General features: G+C 43.7%; 1 protein-coding gene across 1 annotated transcript; it reads right to left on the bottom strand.

Moving 5' to 3' along the window:
- Nucleotides 1-3,086: 3,086 nt before the first annotated feature.
- nrbf2b (nuclear receptor binding factor 2b) lies at nucleotides 3,087-13,726 on the bottom strand. Its single transcript, XM_034708706.1, has 4 exons — nucleotides 13,490-13,726; nucleotides 9,597-9,681; nucleotides 7,420-7,460; nucleotides 3,087-4,717 (listed from the first exon to the last, which is right to left on the bottom strand). The coding sequence occupies exons 1-4, from the start codon at nucleotides 13,580-13,582 to the stop codon at nucleotides 4,004-4,006; spliced, it is 933 nt and encodes a 310-aa protein (XP_034564597.1). The 5' UTR covers nucleotides 13,583-13,726; the 3' UTR covers nucleotides 3,087-4,003.
- Between the last annotated feature and the right edge of the window lie 547 nt (nucleotides 13,727-14,273).

Here is a 14,273-nt window from a genome sequence, read left to right as displayed (position 1 = left end):
ACAGCATTAGATATGTATTCTGACATGTTGTAAGTCGCAGAAGAAATAGACCGCTGTGACTTGCTGGACAGTTTGATCAATTTGTCTGTCCATGATGATACAAATAGAAGACCGTCAAAGGCACCTGGTAGGATGCTGATGCTTCCTTGGCCACTTAGATTAAGCTTTAATGTTATACCTCCATCAAAGACACGTGAGGAGTGACTCCCTTCAGCTGTATGAGCTGTATGTGATCAGGGAGATGCTGCATTCACAATCTATGGAAGGGACAATCAAATTACACAGAGTACTAAATCAAAGAGTGCATAAATATGGATTCATCTAGCTCCTCTGTGACATTTCAACATTTCACATGCATGCAATGAGCATGCTCAATATTCTACAGTAAATCAAACCCTGTCATACCAAGATAAATCAAACACAAGGCATGGCCCTCCGTCAGCTGATCCTATAAGATGAAGGACACACCCTAACTCTTCTAGCTTTATTTAAAGAGTCAGAGTCAGGGTGCAGCACTGTCAAAGACCCATAGACCGTAGGAATAAGGTAAGACCCTGTCCTTACAGTGACTCCATTGGTCTGTAAAAATGCCTCATAGTGTGTAAGTGTGTATGCATGTCACACATATTCAGACTGCTAGCAACACAGTTAACAAGTCTGTCAGTCTTTTCTTCCCTCTGTGCTTCTGACAGCCAATCACGTGTCCTCATCACGTCTTTAAATGGTCCTTCTGATAGCTTTGTAACTCAAACTTTTAATTCCGTCTATAACGCTTCATTTCAGCTACTGTGTTTTTAAGACCCCCTAGAACCCCAGATCCAGCTCTCTAGAAGCCTTCTGCACTGTTGCCATGTGTCATGTTTCTGACCCCAAATCTGTCTGGAAAGGTTGGCAGAGAAACAAGAAAATCCCCTCAAACAAAGAAGCAGGACATTTCTTTTACATTTGTTACGCTTTTCTAGGAAGATTGAGTCTTCTGTCCCTCTCTGCCCACATTTAAACTTGATATTAGTTTTTAAAATACCTAAAAGGATAACACATCTGTAACCAGTCATATCTGCTGTGAGGATCTTTTCAGTGTAGTTGACTTTGGCGCCCCCTGTGGACACAGGTGTACATGCACCCACTCTGCTGATCTTGTCCTAAACATACCAAGGAAGTTCTTTTCTGTCATAAACTGGTGAGTCCCTCACTGGTAATATATGCTGTTTCTTCAGCATCCTGTCAGTCCTCTGCTCTGACCTCTTGATCAGGTCCAGACATTAAAGATCACACTATAGAACTTGTGCTGATGGTCTGGTTTGCCTGACATCTCTGAGAGGACAACATCTGATCAGCTGATGTGTTGGCACAGCTACATTACCTGTTTGTGCTTTATCTCTCATCCACATAGCCCTCAGCTTCAAGTTCATATCAGTGTGTGTGTGTGTGTGTGTGTGTGTGTGTTGCTGTTGCTGTTGTTGCACAAAAACACTGTCCTGCAGGAGCATCAGAGATGGTTTCTCCTCCTGCAGCCTGGTTTGTCATCTGATCAGAAAGAATTGATGCACACACAGATGATCGATGAAGCCTTTAATTTCAGTTTGCTTAATAAGAAAATTAAAAAATGCAGCAATGTGTTTTTTCTTCAACAACAGCAATCTGAGCTGTAACTGAGTCGCACTGCACGTGTGTGTGTGTGTGTGTGTGTGTGTGTGTGTGTGTGTGTGTGTGTGTGTTTGACACAGATAAAAGGCGTTCAAGTTAGTGCCTTGCACCTCTAATGAGGCCATAAAGGAGCAGTTCACCCACAGATACCTCAGCCCTCCTCATGTCACATGAAACAGTCTGTGTTTACATCACAGAGAAGTCGTGTAGCTTCAGTTTGTCTTCCTGTGGAGCAGCTGATCAACATGTTCTCATAGAGCAGGGGTTCCCAAACTTTTCAGCCCGCGACAGCGTTGCCAAAGACTCGTGACCCCCACTGTCCCTCAAAGTGACTTAATGTGGCTTCATTTAGAAAAGCAGAAAATGACCCTACCTATATGAGCATGTGTCTGTGTTTCTTGTGCTGTTATGAATTAACCTGCTGCTACTGATGCTTTTGATAATGAACTGTTCACTAACCCTAAACTTAGGAGTCATCTGACAACAAAGAAAGGCAGAAAACTCTTTACATTTTCTATTTTCAAGGTTTTATTTCAAGTTTAGCTACTATTTCTGTCTATATTTGTACTATAATGAATTAAATGTACTATTTTTAGATAATTAAAAAAAAACAACATTCTGGAAGACATCTCACCACCCCCCATTTCTGTCTCGCGGTCCCGACCATAGACTGTATATAAAATGGACATCACCTCGCTGGGCTTGAAGTGAGTCTGCCACAAAAACTGCTCCCCCTGGTGGCTGGCTGCAGTTTAGGTCAAAAACTCTGTCTCCTTCATTTGAATGGGGCTGTGGTCAAACTTTAAAAGATAAATACACGTGGTACGAATGTTTCTCTCATCCATATGCTGTGGTGATATGTAGTTAGTATTTGACTGTTTTGTGTTCAAGGCCTCTTTTTTCTGAAAAGTTTCTTTTTCGTTATTAGAGGTTTAAAAACAGGGTTTTACATCCTGGTTCACTTTGATTGACAGCTGCTGTAGAGAGAAACTCTGTAGGACCTCGGGACCTTACGCTGTAGGGCAGAGCTTGTTACCATGGAAACACACAAATTCCCTACTGTGCAGACTCTGGCTGCAGAAAATGTAAAAGATGACAGCGTTCTGGAACGGGATCTTTTGGCTTCAAAACCGTACAATGGGAAAAGGCGGAGCGATGCTGTCCATTATATATACAGTCTATGGTTCCGACCCACACTTTGGGAACCCCTGTCAGGTGACTGTCATAGAGTCATCTGGCAAAAAGAATGTCAGAAAACTCATTACATTTTGAGCACCCATTTGTGTCTTGCCACCCCCCAGGGGGTCAACCCCCCCACTTTGGGAACCCCTGTCATAGAGGACCAAAGATCTCAGGGAGCAGAGACAGGCTCTGAACCTGAGTGATGAAGGGATGAAGAGTTTTCACCAATCATGTCAGGGAATTATAAAAAGAACATCTGAAGTTCACTTGCTTTCTTTTATTGAGGATTTAATGCTTCACATTGATGTTTAACTTAACCCTTTAAGGAGAGATGAATGAAGGTTTACAAACATGAATAAAAATCCATCAAAAATTAAACAAGGCGAGACGTTAAAAAATTAACAAAGCAAAGCTTGTGCTGATTATTCTCCTAACACAGAAGCTTCCTACGGTCATTTTCACAGTCAGATCAGAGCAGAATTGATGCACAACCCAAAAACAAAGTCTACTTTCACTTGATCAAATCCCCAGTATGTCTTTAAATCCCCCGTTCACTCCTGGATCATCTCCAGTTCAGCTGTTTGTTTCCAGAAAGCTCTAAATGATGTAAAGAATCTCTGCTCAGCTTCAGCACACGGACACTCTGCTGCCTGAGCTGCTCCTATAGATTAAAGTCCGCCTCCTGACGCCTGCATCAGCTGCATCTCATGGCCTTCACTCTGTTGCCATGGAAATAGCTCAGCTGTCCTTGAATGACCTGGACTCAGGCTCTCATTGGTCAAACAGAGAGAGGCGGTGAGATGAGGACACTACAGGAGCTCCTGCACCACTTTATTTAACGTGTGTAGAGCTGCTTTGTTCACTACGTGCTGACACACGGAACTCTGCACTGAGGCTGCACCTCTCAGGATCTGTGGCTGAACTGGACCTTCATGTCAGGTCCTATTAGGGGTCTAGATGTTAACCCTTTATCTGCCTGATAAGACCTCTACTCACGACTGTGTCAGACCTGAAGCTGAGTGGAAGTCTAATCTGACAGATCCTGTGGGTTTCATGTCAAACTGTGTGTGTGTGTGTGTGTGTGTGTGTGTGTGTGTGTGTGTGTGTGTGTGTGTGTGTGTGTGTGTGTGTGTGTGTGTGTGTGTGTGTGTGTGTGTGTGAGACATGTCTCTTATCACAGTTTATCCCTGTCCAGTAGCTCCTGTAGTTCATTCTGGATGTCCTCAGGAAGCTCCAACGGGGGCAGGTCATCCAGACACAGATCCTCCTGAGCCGGCATCTCGAGCGGGGGAAGCTGAGGGATTGCGATCTCCTTCCCCTTCCCTGTGCTTTTCCTCTCCTGCCCTCCCCCGGTTCCCATCGCCCCCCCTGCCTGCGGGAGCACCCAGAGCTCCGACCGCTCCACAAAGTCTGCAGCGTCAGCCGCCTCTGAGCGGAGCCGGGCGTTTTCAGATTGAAGTCGCTCGTTGTCAGCCACCAGTCGCTGGTTTTCGTCCATCAGGTGATCGACCAGGCGCCGCAGGTCCTCTATGGTGGTCTGTTGTTCTTCCAGGCGAGTTTTGTCGTCTTTGGTGGTCTTAGATCCCGGGCACGGCGGAGTGGCAGGCTGGCAGCCTCCAGTCTGCCGTGTCTGGAGCTGGTAGAGTAAAGTGTCGTACTCTCTCTCCCTGACTCCACTGCGCTCTGCGGCTGAGAGCCCCGGGATGCCGTGGGACTGGGACTGGCCTGCGGGAGTGGCCTGGGTGTGGAGGTGAGGGCCGCCGGAGGGCTGCACCTGGCCGGGTCGGGCCTTTGTTGCCTCACGACGGGCCTCTCTCTTCCAGCGCTCCTGGATGAGTCGCTGCTGTTTGATGTGGCTGTCCCTCTGCAGCTCCATGGAGAGACGGGCCTGCAGACACACAGGAGCAGCTCTGACATCACTAACACTCATACAGGCGGTCAGGGAGCAGCTCTGACATCACTAACACTCATACAGGCGGTCAGGGAGCAGCTCTGACATCACTAACACTCATACAGGCGGTCAGGGAGCAGCTCTGACATCACTAACACTCATACAGGCGGTCAGGGAGCAGCTCTGAGTCTGAAGCAGCAGGACTAAGGTGGGAAGGCTCGCCAAAACTCAACTGTAGAATGTGAAGTGCCCAGACTCTACTTGTGTGTTTAATAAAGTTATCAGAGAGTGAGTTTAGAGTGGATGGTAGGCCTGTTACAGAGACATAAAGAGATCAGAGAGGCCTTTACAGTTCAATCACGGAGACCTCCTCTCTCTATTTCTATCATTACTTCAACAATACTCCTCCTGGGCTGTGAACTGTGGGCTCGTTGGTTAACTACCACAGAGCTGACCACACACAACACAGAGGCAGTGTTTGTGAATTGACTGAACTCTGGTGAGCGTGGTAAAACCTTCATGAGACGGACGTGTCAAACCACAGTGTCACCAAAACAGTGAAGGTGTTCCTGTTCAAGGTCTTCAAAAGTCACAGCTAGTCTTCAGGCTAACACTCACTGTTATGACTAACCTCAAAGAAGAGCTGACTGAGAGGCTGTCATCAGTGAGACGTGAACCACATCAGCACAGTGGGGGGATGATTACTGTTATGAATGTTATTATTATCATCATAATGAACAGTGTTGTAAACTTAAAGTTGAATCTGATGCTTAGTATCAGCCTGTTAAGGAGTCCGGTTGTTGAGGAACTCTCTCCTCACATGAAGCTGAATTGTTAAAAAGTGAAGCAGCAAAAAGCTCAGGGTCAGAAAATTGAACTCTGACTCCTCTTGCTTTTCAAAAACCTGAAAAGGTTCACCCCCTGATGTGTCAAGGTTCACGTTCTCTTTCTTGTTAGTGTTGCTTTAATAGAAAGTACTTTGGCTTGAATTTGAGTGGATTTGTGTTTTAGAACATGGAACTATGGAACTCCCTTCCGCGAAGGCTGTTCTCGTGTTTCCTCTCTCATCGCTCCTTCGATCAGTCTCCTCTGTCCTCCAGCAGGGTTAAGAGCTTTGGGACGCCACTTAATATGGCGGGTCAGTAACTACGTCCGGTTCGACGGCGGAGCGAGGAGAGAGGAGACTGAAGTTAAGAGCTTTGAGATGCACCCTCAATGTAGAATCTGACTGCTAGATTTCCACGCACTGCACCTTTAAGTACTAATTTTTAAAAATAATTCTTCCACTGGATTTTTGGGCTTTCCTCTCCATCAAATAAAGAGCTGCTGCTTTTCTGAACACATGTTAACATACAAGAACAGAGCTGTTCTCATCTTCAGGTCTTTACTGAGAGCTACATGAACAGCTGTGATACTCTGCACCCTGAGCACCGTGAGCACCCTGAGCACCCTGAGCACCCTGAGCACCGTGAGCACCCTGAGCACCGTGAGCACCGTGAGCACCGTGAGCACCCTGAGCACCCTGAGCACCCTGAGCACCGTGAGCACCCTGAGCACCGTGAGCACCGTGAGCACCCTGAGCACCCTGAGCACCCTGAGCACCCTGAGCACCCTGAGACACCCTGAGACACCCTGAGACACCCTGAGCACACTGAGACACAGTGAGACACAGTGAGACACCCTGAGACACCCTGAGACACCCTGAGCACCATGAGACACCGTGAGACACCGTAAGACACCGTGAGACACAGTTAGACAACGTGAGACACCTGTAGACACCTGTAGACAACGTGAGACACCATGAGACAACGTGAGACACCGTGAGACAACGTGAGACAACTTGAGACACTGTGAGATAACGTGAGACAACGTGAGACACCGTGAGACACCGTGAGACACCGTGAGACAACGTTAGACACCTTGAGACACTGTGAGACACCGTTAGACACCTTGAGACACCGTGAGACAACGTGAGACACCGTGAGACACCGTGAGACAACGTGAGACAGCGTGAGACAACGTGAGACAACGTGAGACAGCATTAGACTACGTGAGACACCGTGAGACACCGTGAGATAGCGTGAGACAACGTGAGACACCGTGAGACACCGTGAGACACCGTGAGACACCATGAGACAACGTGAGACACCGTGAGACAGCGTGAGACACCGTGAGATAGCGTGAGACAACGTGAGACACCGTGAGACACCGTGAGACACCGTGAGACACCGTGGGACAACGTGAGACACCGTGAGACACCGTGAGACACCGTGAGACAACGTGAGACAACGTGAGACAACGTGAGACAACGTGAGACAGCATTAGACAACGTGAGACACCGTGAGATAGCGTGAGACAACGTGAGACAACGTGAGACAACGTGAGACAACGTGAGACACCGTGAGATAGCGTGAGACAACATGAGACAACGTGAGACAACGTGAGACAACGTGAGACAACGTGAGACACCGTGAGACACCGTGAGACAACGTGAGACAACATGAGACAACATGAGACAACATGAGACAACGTGAGACAACGTGAGACAGCGTGAGACAACGTGAGACAACGTGAGACAACATGAATACTTTCTGGTTTGGATATTAGTTGATACTTTTGATTAACTTCCTCCTTCAGGCTGAATGTGATTGGCTGAAAGCTGCAGTGATAATGGAGGTTAAAAAGTGTGTCTGTCTCACCTGCTCACACTCAGTTTTCTTCATAGCCTCTGTCAAATGATCTGAGAGAGAAACAGAGAATCAAAACATACGTATGAATATTAGAGAATTAAAAATATCAGACTTTAACACAACACAGTAAGAAATGATACTCCCATCCCTTCTTTCTGGCCTTCTCCTCTTGATGAGAACTTTAATAACCCGACAGATGTATTTATATAAATATGTTGTGTTATTGATTGTTGTCTTCATGTACTTTACTTTTTACCTTGCAAAGCACTTTGGCCAAGCAAAGTTAATGTGTCTGTGTCAGAGTGTTAGATCATGTTAGAGCAGCGTCCTTTCAGACAGACAATCAGGCCCACAGGTTAATATTTAGAGAGTTCAATTACATAAGACACCAAAAAAGGAATTGTACATTTCGCTGTACCTCCCTGTAAAATACATCACATTTGAAATGTGTTGAGTAGCGTGAGCGGTCAGATGATTTCTGAAATGTTTTCTCTCTGGATTGACTTTAAAGATTATAGAGGCTGCTTTCAGTCATTATAAACACTCACCATGTGCAGAATTGCGTGGAAGGGAAGCTCTTCCAGGCTACATGTGACAAAATGACCCACAGTTAGGTTAACCAGTCTGCAGCTTAGGATACTGAATATTAACAATCATCTGTATCGGACATGGGGAAGGATCGTCTTTGTGCCCCCACATGTGGAACAGCCTACCTGAAGATCTAATGGAAGCACAGAGCATAAACACTTTGAAAAGGAAACTCAAGACCAACCTTTTTAGTCTCTCTTTTCACTGGGTTTTATTCTTAGAACAGTTTTACTTCACCTTACTTTATTCATTTATTTTATTATCTAGTTCAAATTTTATTTTATTTTTATCTTTATTTTTGGGACCCCCACTGTCCCTCAGAGTGATTTAATGTGTCTTCATTTAGCTCGTCTGCAGAAAATGACCCTACCTATATGAGCATGTGTCTGTGTTTCCTGTGCCTTTATGAATTAACCTACTGCTACTGATGCTTTTGATAATTCACTGTTCACTAACCCTAAACTTAGGAGTCATCTGACAACAAAGAAAGACAGAAAACTCATTACATTTGATATTTTCAAGGTTTTATTTTAAGTTTAGCTTCTATGTTTGTCGATATTTTTTACTATAATGTGTAAAATGAACTAATTTTAGATAACTGTTGTCATTAAACTTTTTTTATTGCATTTTTTTTATTTCTTTGTTCACCACAAGTTAACAAATTATATATAAGTAATACAAAACCAACAAAGAGAAGAAAAAAATAATAAATACAAAAAAATATAAGAATAATAATAATATTTATTAGAATTTCAAACAAAAAGGAAGATAAACATAAGAAAACAAGGTAAATAAAAAAATATGAATAATAAAATACTTTTTTTTTTTTAGATAAGTTAAAAAAAAAACGTTCTGGAATACACCTCACGACCCCCCATTTGTGTCTCACGGCCACCCAGGGGGTCCTGAACCAAACTTTGGGAACCCCTGCTCTAAACTGATGCAGACCTGGTAAGTGCTGCTGTCACGTCTCAGTTTGTGACAGTCTCAGGCTGAGTCAAGCTTCTTTTGAGAGCCAGTAATGATCTTAAGGTCTGACCACTTTTTATTTTTTTAACCAGCATCAGAATTTAATATATTAAGGCCTCTATAAGTTACATAGAAAGGATGATTAAATTAAGGTTTTCCAAACCCTTGCTGTTGTCCCCTGCATTGATTTCCTTCTAGACCATAGACTGTATAAAATATGGACGTAGTATCCGTGACATCACCCATCTGTTTCTGAAGAGCTGTTTTGAGGTGTCTAGACGGGTTATATCTGACTCCCTTTAATGCCTCTTTTCAGGCTGCTAAACAACACAGATCATGTCTCTGTAACTTTGTTGCTTTAGTGTCGATCTCCAGCTTGGAGGAGTTCCTCTTTTTGTCTTAAAGTGTCCCTCCATGTTGTCAAGTCTGTCTGTGATCCCGGATTAACTGTGAATATTCAGGGACGTGATATCTAAATGACGATTGGCCACATTTATCAACACCTGATCATGTGTACGCTGTGATTGGCTCAAAGATGAAGGTTTGTAGATCACATGTGAACCCTGTTGTACAGCGATTTCTGCACCAGATGGACAAACGAGGGCAGATGTCTGTATCAATGAACTCACCAGCTGCTTTTCCGTGGCACGAGATGGCCTCTTCATACTTTCCAGCCGCCAGCAAACGGTCTGCCTTCCTACACTGCTGATGAGCCTGAGAACACACGTAGAGCACAGAGAGGGTCAGATACAGAGAGGCAAGAACATGAGGAACAAAATCACAACAGTCAGTGAGCGGCAGAGTGCTGTGAGAGGCGGTAAAGTGTACCAACAACATCTATATCAGGAGTTCAGATATAAAAACACAAGGAACCTGTGTTTGTTGTTTACACACAGAGACAGCCAAAGCTGATAACTTCAATTAAAACTGAAGTCTCTCATGGTGTAAAAAACAAACAAGACCATCAGGAGGAAGAGAGACTAACTCTCTGAAGTTATTTATAATGTCTGAAACCACAGGCAGGTGGGGGGGTAGGTGTCAGACTTGACTGTTTAGAGCGATCAGGATGAGACTCTGTCAAGAAACACACGTATGAGAATTAATTATAGCTTAAATGAAGCTCCTCCTCCCAGTCACCTTAATGCTCATATCCCTCCAGACACTGGCTGAGGTGGTGGAGTGGCAGCCATTTTTAATTCTAGCTTTACACTGTAGCTCTTTTGAAAGCCTTGTCCTAAGCTTTCTCCATCCCGCTTCTTAACAGTTCATTCTGTTTTATTTGTTAAACTTTCCCAACAACAACCAGGAGGCAGACACCCTCTCTACTTTTAAGAGTAGGCTTCAAACTTTCCTTTTTGATAAAGCTTATAGTTAGAGCTGGATCAGACTTGGACCAGCTCTTAGTTATGCTGCTATAGGCTTAGACTGACACACTGGGATCATGTCTTTCCCTCTCTCTCCTCTGTCTGTCTGTCTCTTACTTTAACTCTTCCTGTCCCATTAAAGTTACTAACCAGAGACCTTTCTGGAGTCCCTGAGCTCCCTTGTCTCGTAGGTTCCTCTGGATCTCTGCTGCTGTGGATGTGCCAGACTCCAGCTGCTACAACTACTACTATCCGTCTCACCACTATCATCTTTCTCTCTCTTCTTCTCCCTCTATCCCTCTCTCCAACACAGTCTCAGCAGATGTGTGTCTAACATGAGTCTGGTCCTGCAGGAGGTTTCTGCCTGTTAAAGGAAGTTTGTCCTTGCCACTGTAACTTGTTAAATGCTGCAAAGTGCTCTGCTCATGGTGGATTAAGATGAGATCAGACTGAGTCCTGTCTGTAAGATGGGACTGGATCTGATCCTGTCTTGATGTTGGGTCTTTGTTAATAATAGAACATAGAGTACGGTCTAGACCTGCTCTGTTTGGAAAGAGTCTGAGGAGAACATCTGTTGGGATTTGGTGCTTTATAAATAAAGATTGATTGAAAGCACGAGGGACTGGAGACCCCAGCTGCATGCAAGAACTAACAGGCCAATCAAAACACCTGCATATTTTAATGTCATTTAAAAAAGGCTACAAGCAGCATGATGTCCTCAGGGGTCGTGTGGGAACAAAGTAAAGAAGATAATTTGATGTTTTAACATGGTTTTATCTCAAATGTGGCCACATTTTTTGAATCTTTTTTTACACTAATAGATTAAAATATGCAATTCTAGATAAATTATTGGGTTATTTTTAGAAAGAATCTCACGACCCCAGCTTTGGGAACAACTGGTGTAAAGGACAAAATCAGCAGAGGCTGCTTCATCCACAGAGGGCTCAGAAAGTCCCTTACAGCTGACTCATCAAAATAAAAAATGAGTAACTAAGAGGAGAGAAATATTAACAGAGGATGTCTGCATGTTTTTTATTCAATGATTAAATGTACACTACCAGTCAAAAGTTTGGACACACCTTCTCATTCAATGTTTTTTATTTATTTTAATTATTGTAAACATTGTAGATTAATACTGAAGACATCAAAACTATGAAATAATCTGGTTTCACAATAATCTGGATTACAACAGTAGTCAAATAGGGCTGTCCATTGTGTACTAACCCTACCTCTGAACAACACAACTGATGGTCTCAAACACATTAAGAAGGAAAGTCATTCTACAAATGAACTCTTGACAAGGCTCATGTTCATTAGAAACCATTCCAGGAGACCACTTCATGAAGCAGACTGAGAGAATACCAAGAGTGTGCAAAGCTGTCATGAAGGAAAAAGGGGGCTACTTTACAGAATCTAAAATATAAAACATATTCTGCTTTGTTTAACACTTTGTTGTTCATTCAATAATTCCATATATGTTCTTTCATAGTTTTGATGTCTTCAGTATTAATCTACAGTGTTTACAATAATTACAATAAATACAAACCCTTGAATGAGAAGGTGTTTCCAAACTTTTGACTGGTAGTGTTTATGATATAAGTGACATCACGGTTATAGTAAAAAAAAAAAGGTGAATTGATTTATTGATTGGTGTGACATGACATTAAAACCACAGACAGAGCCTGAGTCAGAGGTTTTATAAATAATAATGGATGACTAATGTGGATACATGTAGAGTACAGTAGTCTTCTCTCAGCCCACCATGAATGCGTCTCTCCGGGTGTTTCGGTTTTAAAAGTGACCCATCTGTAATGAAATATAGCACCATGTAAAACAGCGCCAGCTGAGTCTGATACCTGCCTGTCCGTCTGCTTCTATGGTGTCATCTGTGATGAATGGCATTCCTCTTTGTTTTACTGCCCTCTACTGGTCTGGTGGTGTAGTGCATTTACTTTTTTTTCTCCATACGTCACTGGCCTGATTTGCACAATCTACCCAGGACTTCAGCCCACAGTCAAACACAGACAACAATGAAGGCACAGGAATCTTTTAGTTCAGGGTAAAGTAGTTCTGGGTGCTAAAAGACCCCGGAACTCTTGGTTGAAATGCACCTTATGAGCCGGAGTGAAAAAGGCATTAAGCATTATTCTGCACTGTCATGAAGTCTAAGTGCAAACCACAGTCTGCTCAGATGTGATGTACAGCTTACACCGCTCTATCTCTGTCACATTTAAATCAATGAAACTGTAAAAGGAAATGCAAATACTCATGTGGACCAGAAGAATCAGGAACAAGAAGACACAGCGCTCACTGCCTCTTTAAGTCTCCAACACCTGCTCTGAGAGCTGCAGGAGTATTTGAACATCCACGCTGACTCGAGGGACTAAGATCTTTGTGCTGGCAAAGGCTTAAAATAGTCTGTCACACTGTCAGCTCACAGATCTGGAGAGTTGAAGTATCAGTTCAGATGGAACATTACATTAGAGGGGGAGATACTTACCCTGGTTGAGTCAATCAATTAATTAATGTTATTAGTATGGAGCCTGATCAACCAACCACTACACACTGAGTCCTGGTGTCCACACACACCTTCAGAACAGAGCAGGTAGTATGTCGTAACAATACATGTGCACACCCTGGGGACACACTCAGGCCTGTCTCCTTTGTTCTGGGTTGTTGTATGTCCAGGTTTAACTCACACTCCTGCATACAGCTTGACCCCCTGCTGTCCTCCTCTTTAATATGAGCTGTTAAAAATACTCCAGATCAAATCCAGCAGCTTGTCTTCTGACACTGACCTGCAGCCACAACATGGACACCTCGAGGCTCTTGAATAACACTGAGGTGGCGTTTTCTCTCACTGTTTCCTTGTGTGTGACATTTCACATGAACCTGCACATGCTAGTTCTGCTCAAATGGCCTTTAATGTAACACATTGGCCTGCTTATTGATATAATATGAAGCAGTACTAACATATAACAATGTGACAGTACGTTAGACCTCTTGCCCGTCCTGTGGAGAACAGAACCCGCATGTATGGATCATGTGTAGCAGGTCCACAGATACTGGAACACAGACAACAGAGCGGCTATCTGAGGCTAGCTCCTGTAGCTGCGGTAACGTTAGCCTGTTATTGCAACATCCAGAGCGGAACTCACCAGATTCAGCGGGCTGTCCACGACCTCCATGGAGTCGATTCTTCGACGGCTAACACTACATGTAAGGGGCCTTTGTCCTTCACGGACTGTCATCCGCACTAAGAGAAAAACTCTCCTGGCAAAAACAATCTGGAGGAAATTACAGTCAGGGAAGCACAGTCCACTGCCACAGCGGCGTCAACAGCGCGTCATGACGTCGGAGCGGCTGACGCTACGTTCTGATCACATGACCTGCTGCGTCAGGAAACCCGGAAATAAAGATGTGCCTTTTGCAATATATCTATTGCAGGAAAAAAAATATATTACGGCATATTACTATGTATTTATTTAGTTTGTTTATTTTGTTTTTTTGGTTGTCTGTTTGATTTGATTTGATTTAATTATTTAAATATTTCTACTTCCTAAAATCTTCTGTTCCACACACCAGTCCAGTTGGTGGCATTGCCAACCGCCAATAAACTACAAAGAAGAAGAACAAGATATTTATATTGCAGTGTTGTGTAGCTGTATTTATATTATACAGTGAGATGTACATTTAAAACAGTTATCAGACAATTGATCAGAATTCAACTATTGGCAGAGATACACATTTTTACCACCCATGACCATTGTCATACAAGCCAAGGTTTTATTTTCTGATGAAAAATCTCACAGTCATTTGACCCGCCCAGCTTAAAGCTAGGGTTGGTAGTCACGGAAAACTAGCATGAATTTGAATGTAGCATTTCCTCAGGGCAGGTCTAAGTGGCGGGCAGAACGGCAGGGCAGGATTTGATTGGTTTCA

This window comes from Notolabrus celidotus, chromosome 18 (genome assembly GCF_009762535.1).
Source record: "Notolabrus celidotus isolate fNotCel1 chromosome 18, fNotCel1.pri, whole genome shotgun sequence".
NCBI lineage: Eukaryota > Metazoa > Chordata > Actinopteri > Labriformes > Labridae > Notolabrus > Notolabrus celidotus.
This window is presented reverse-complemented; position numbering and strand designations above follow the sequence as displayed.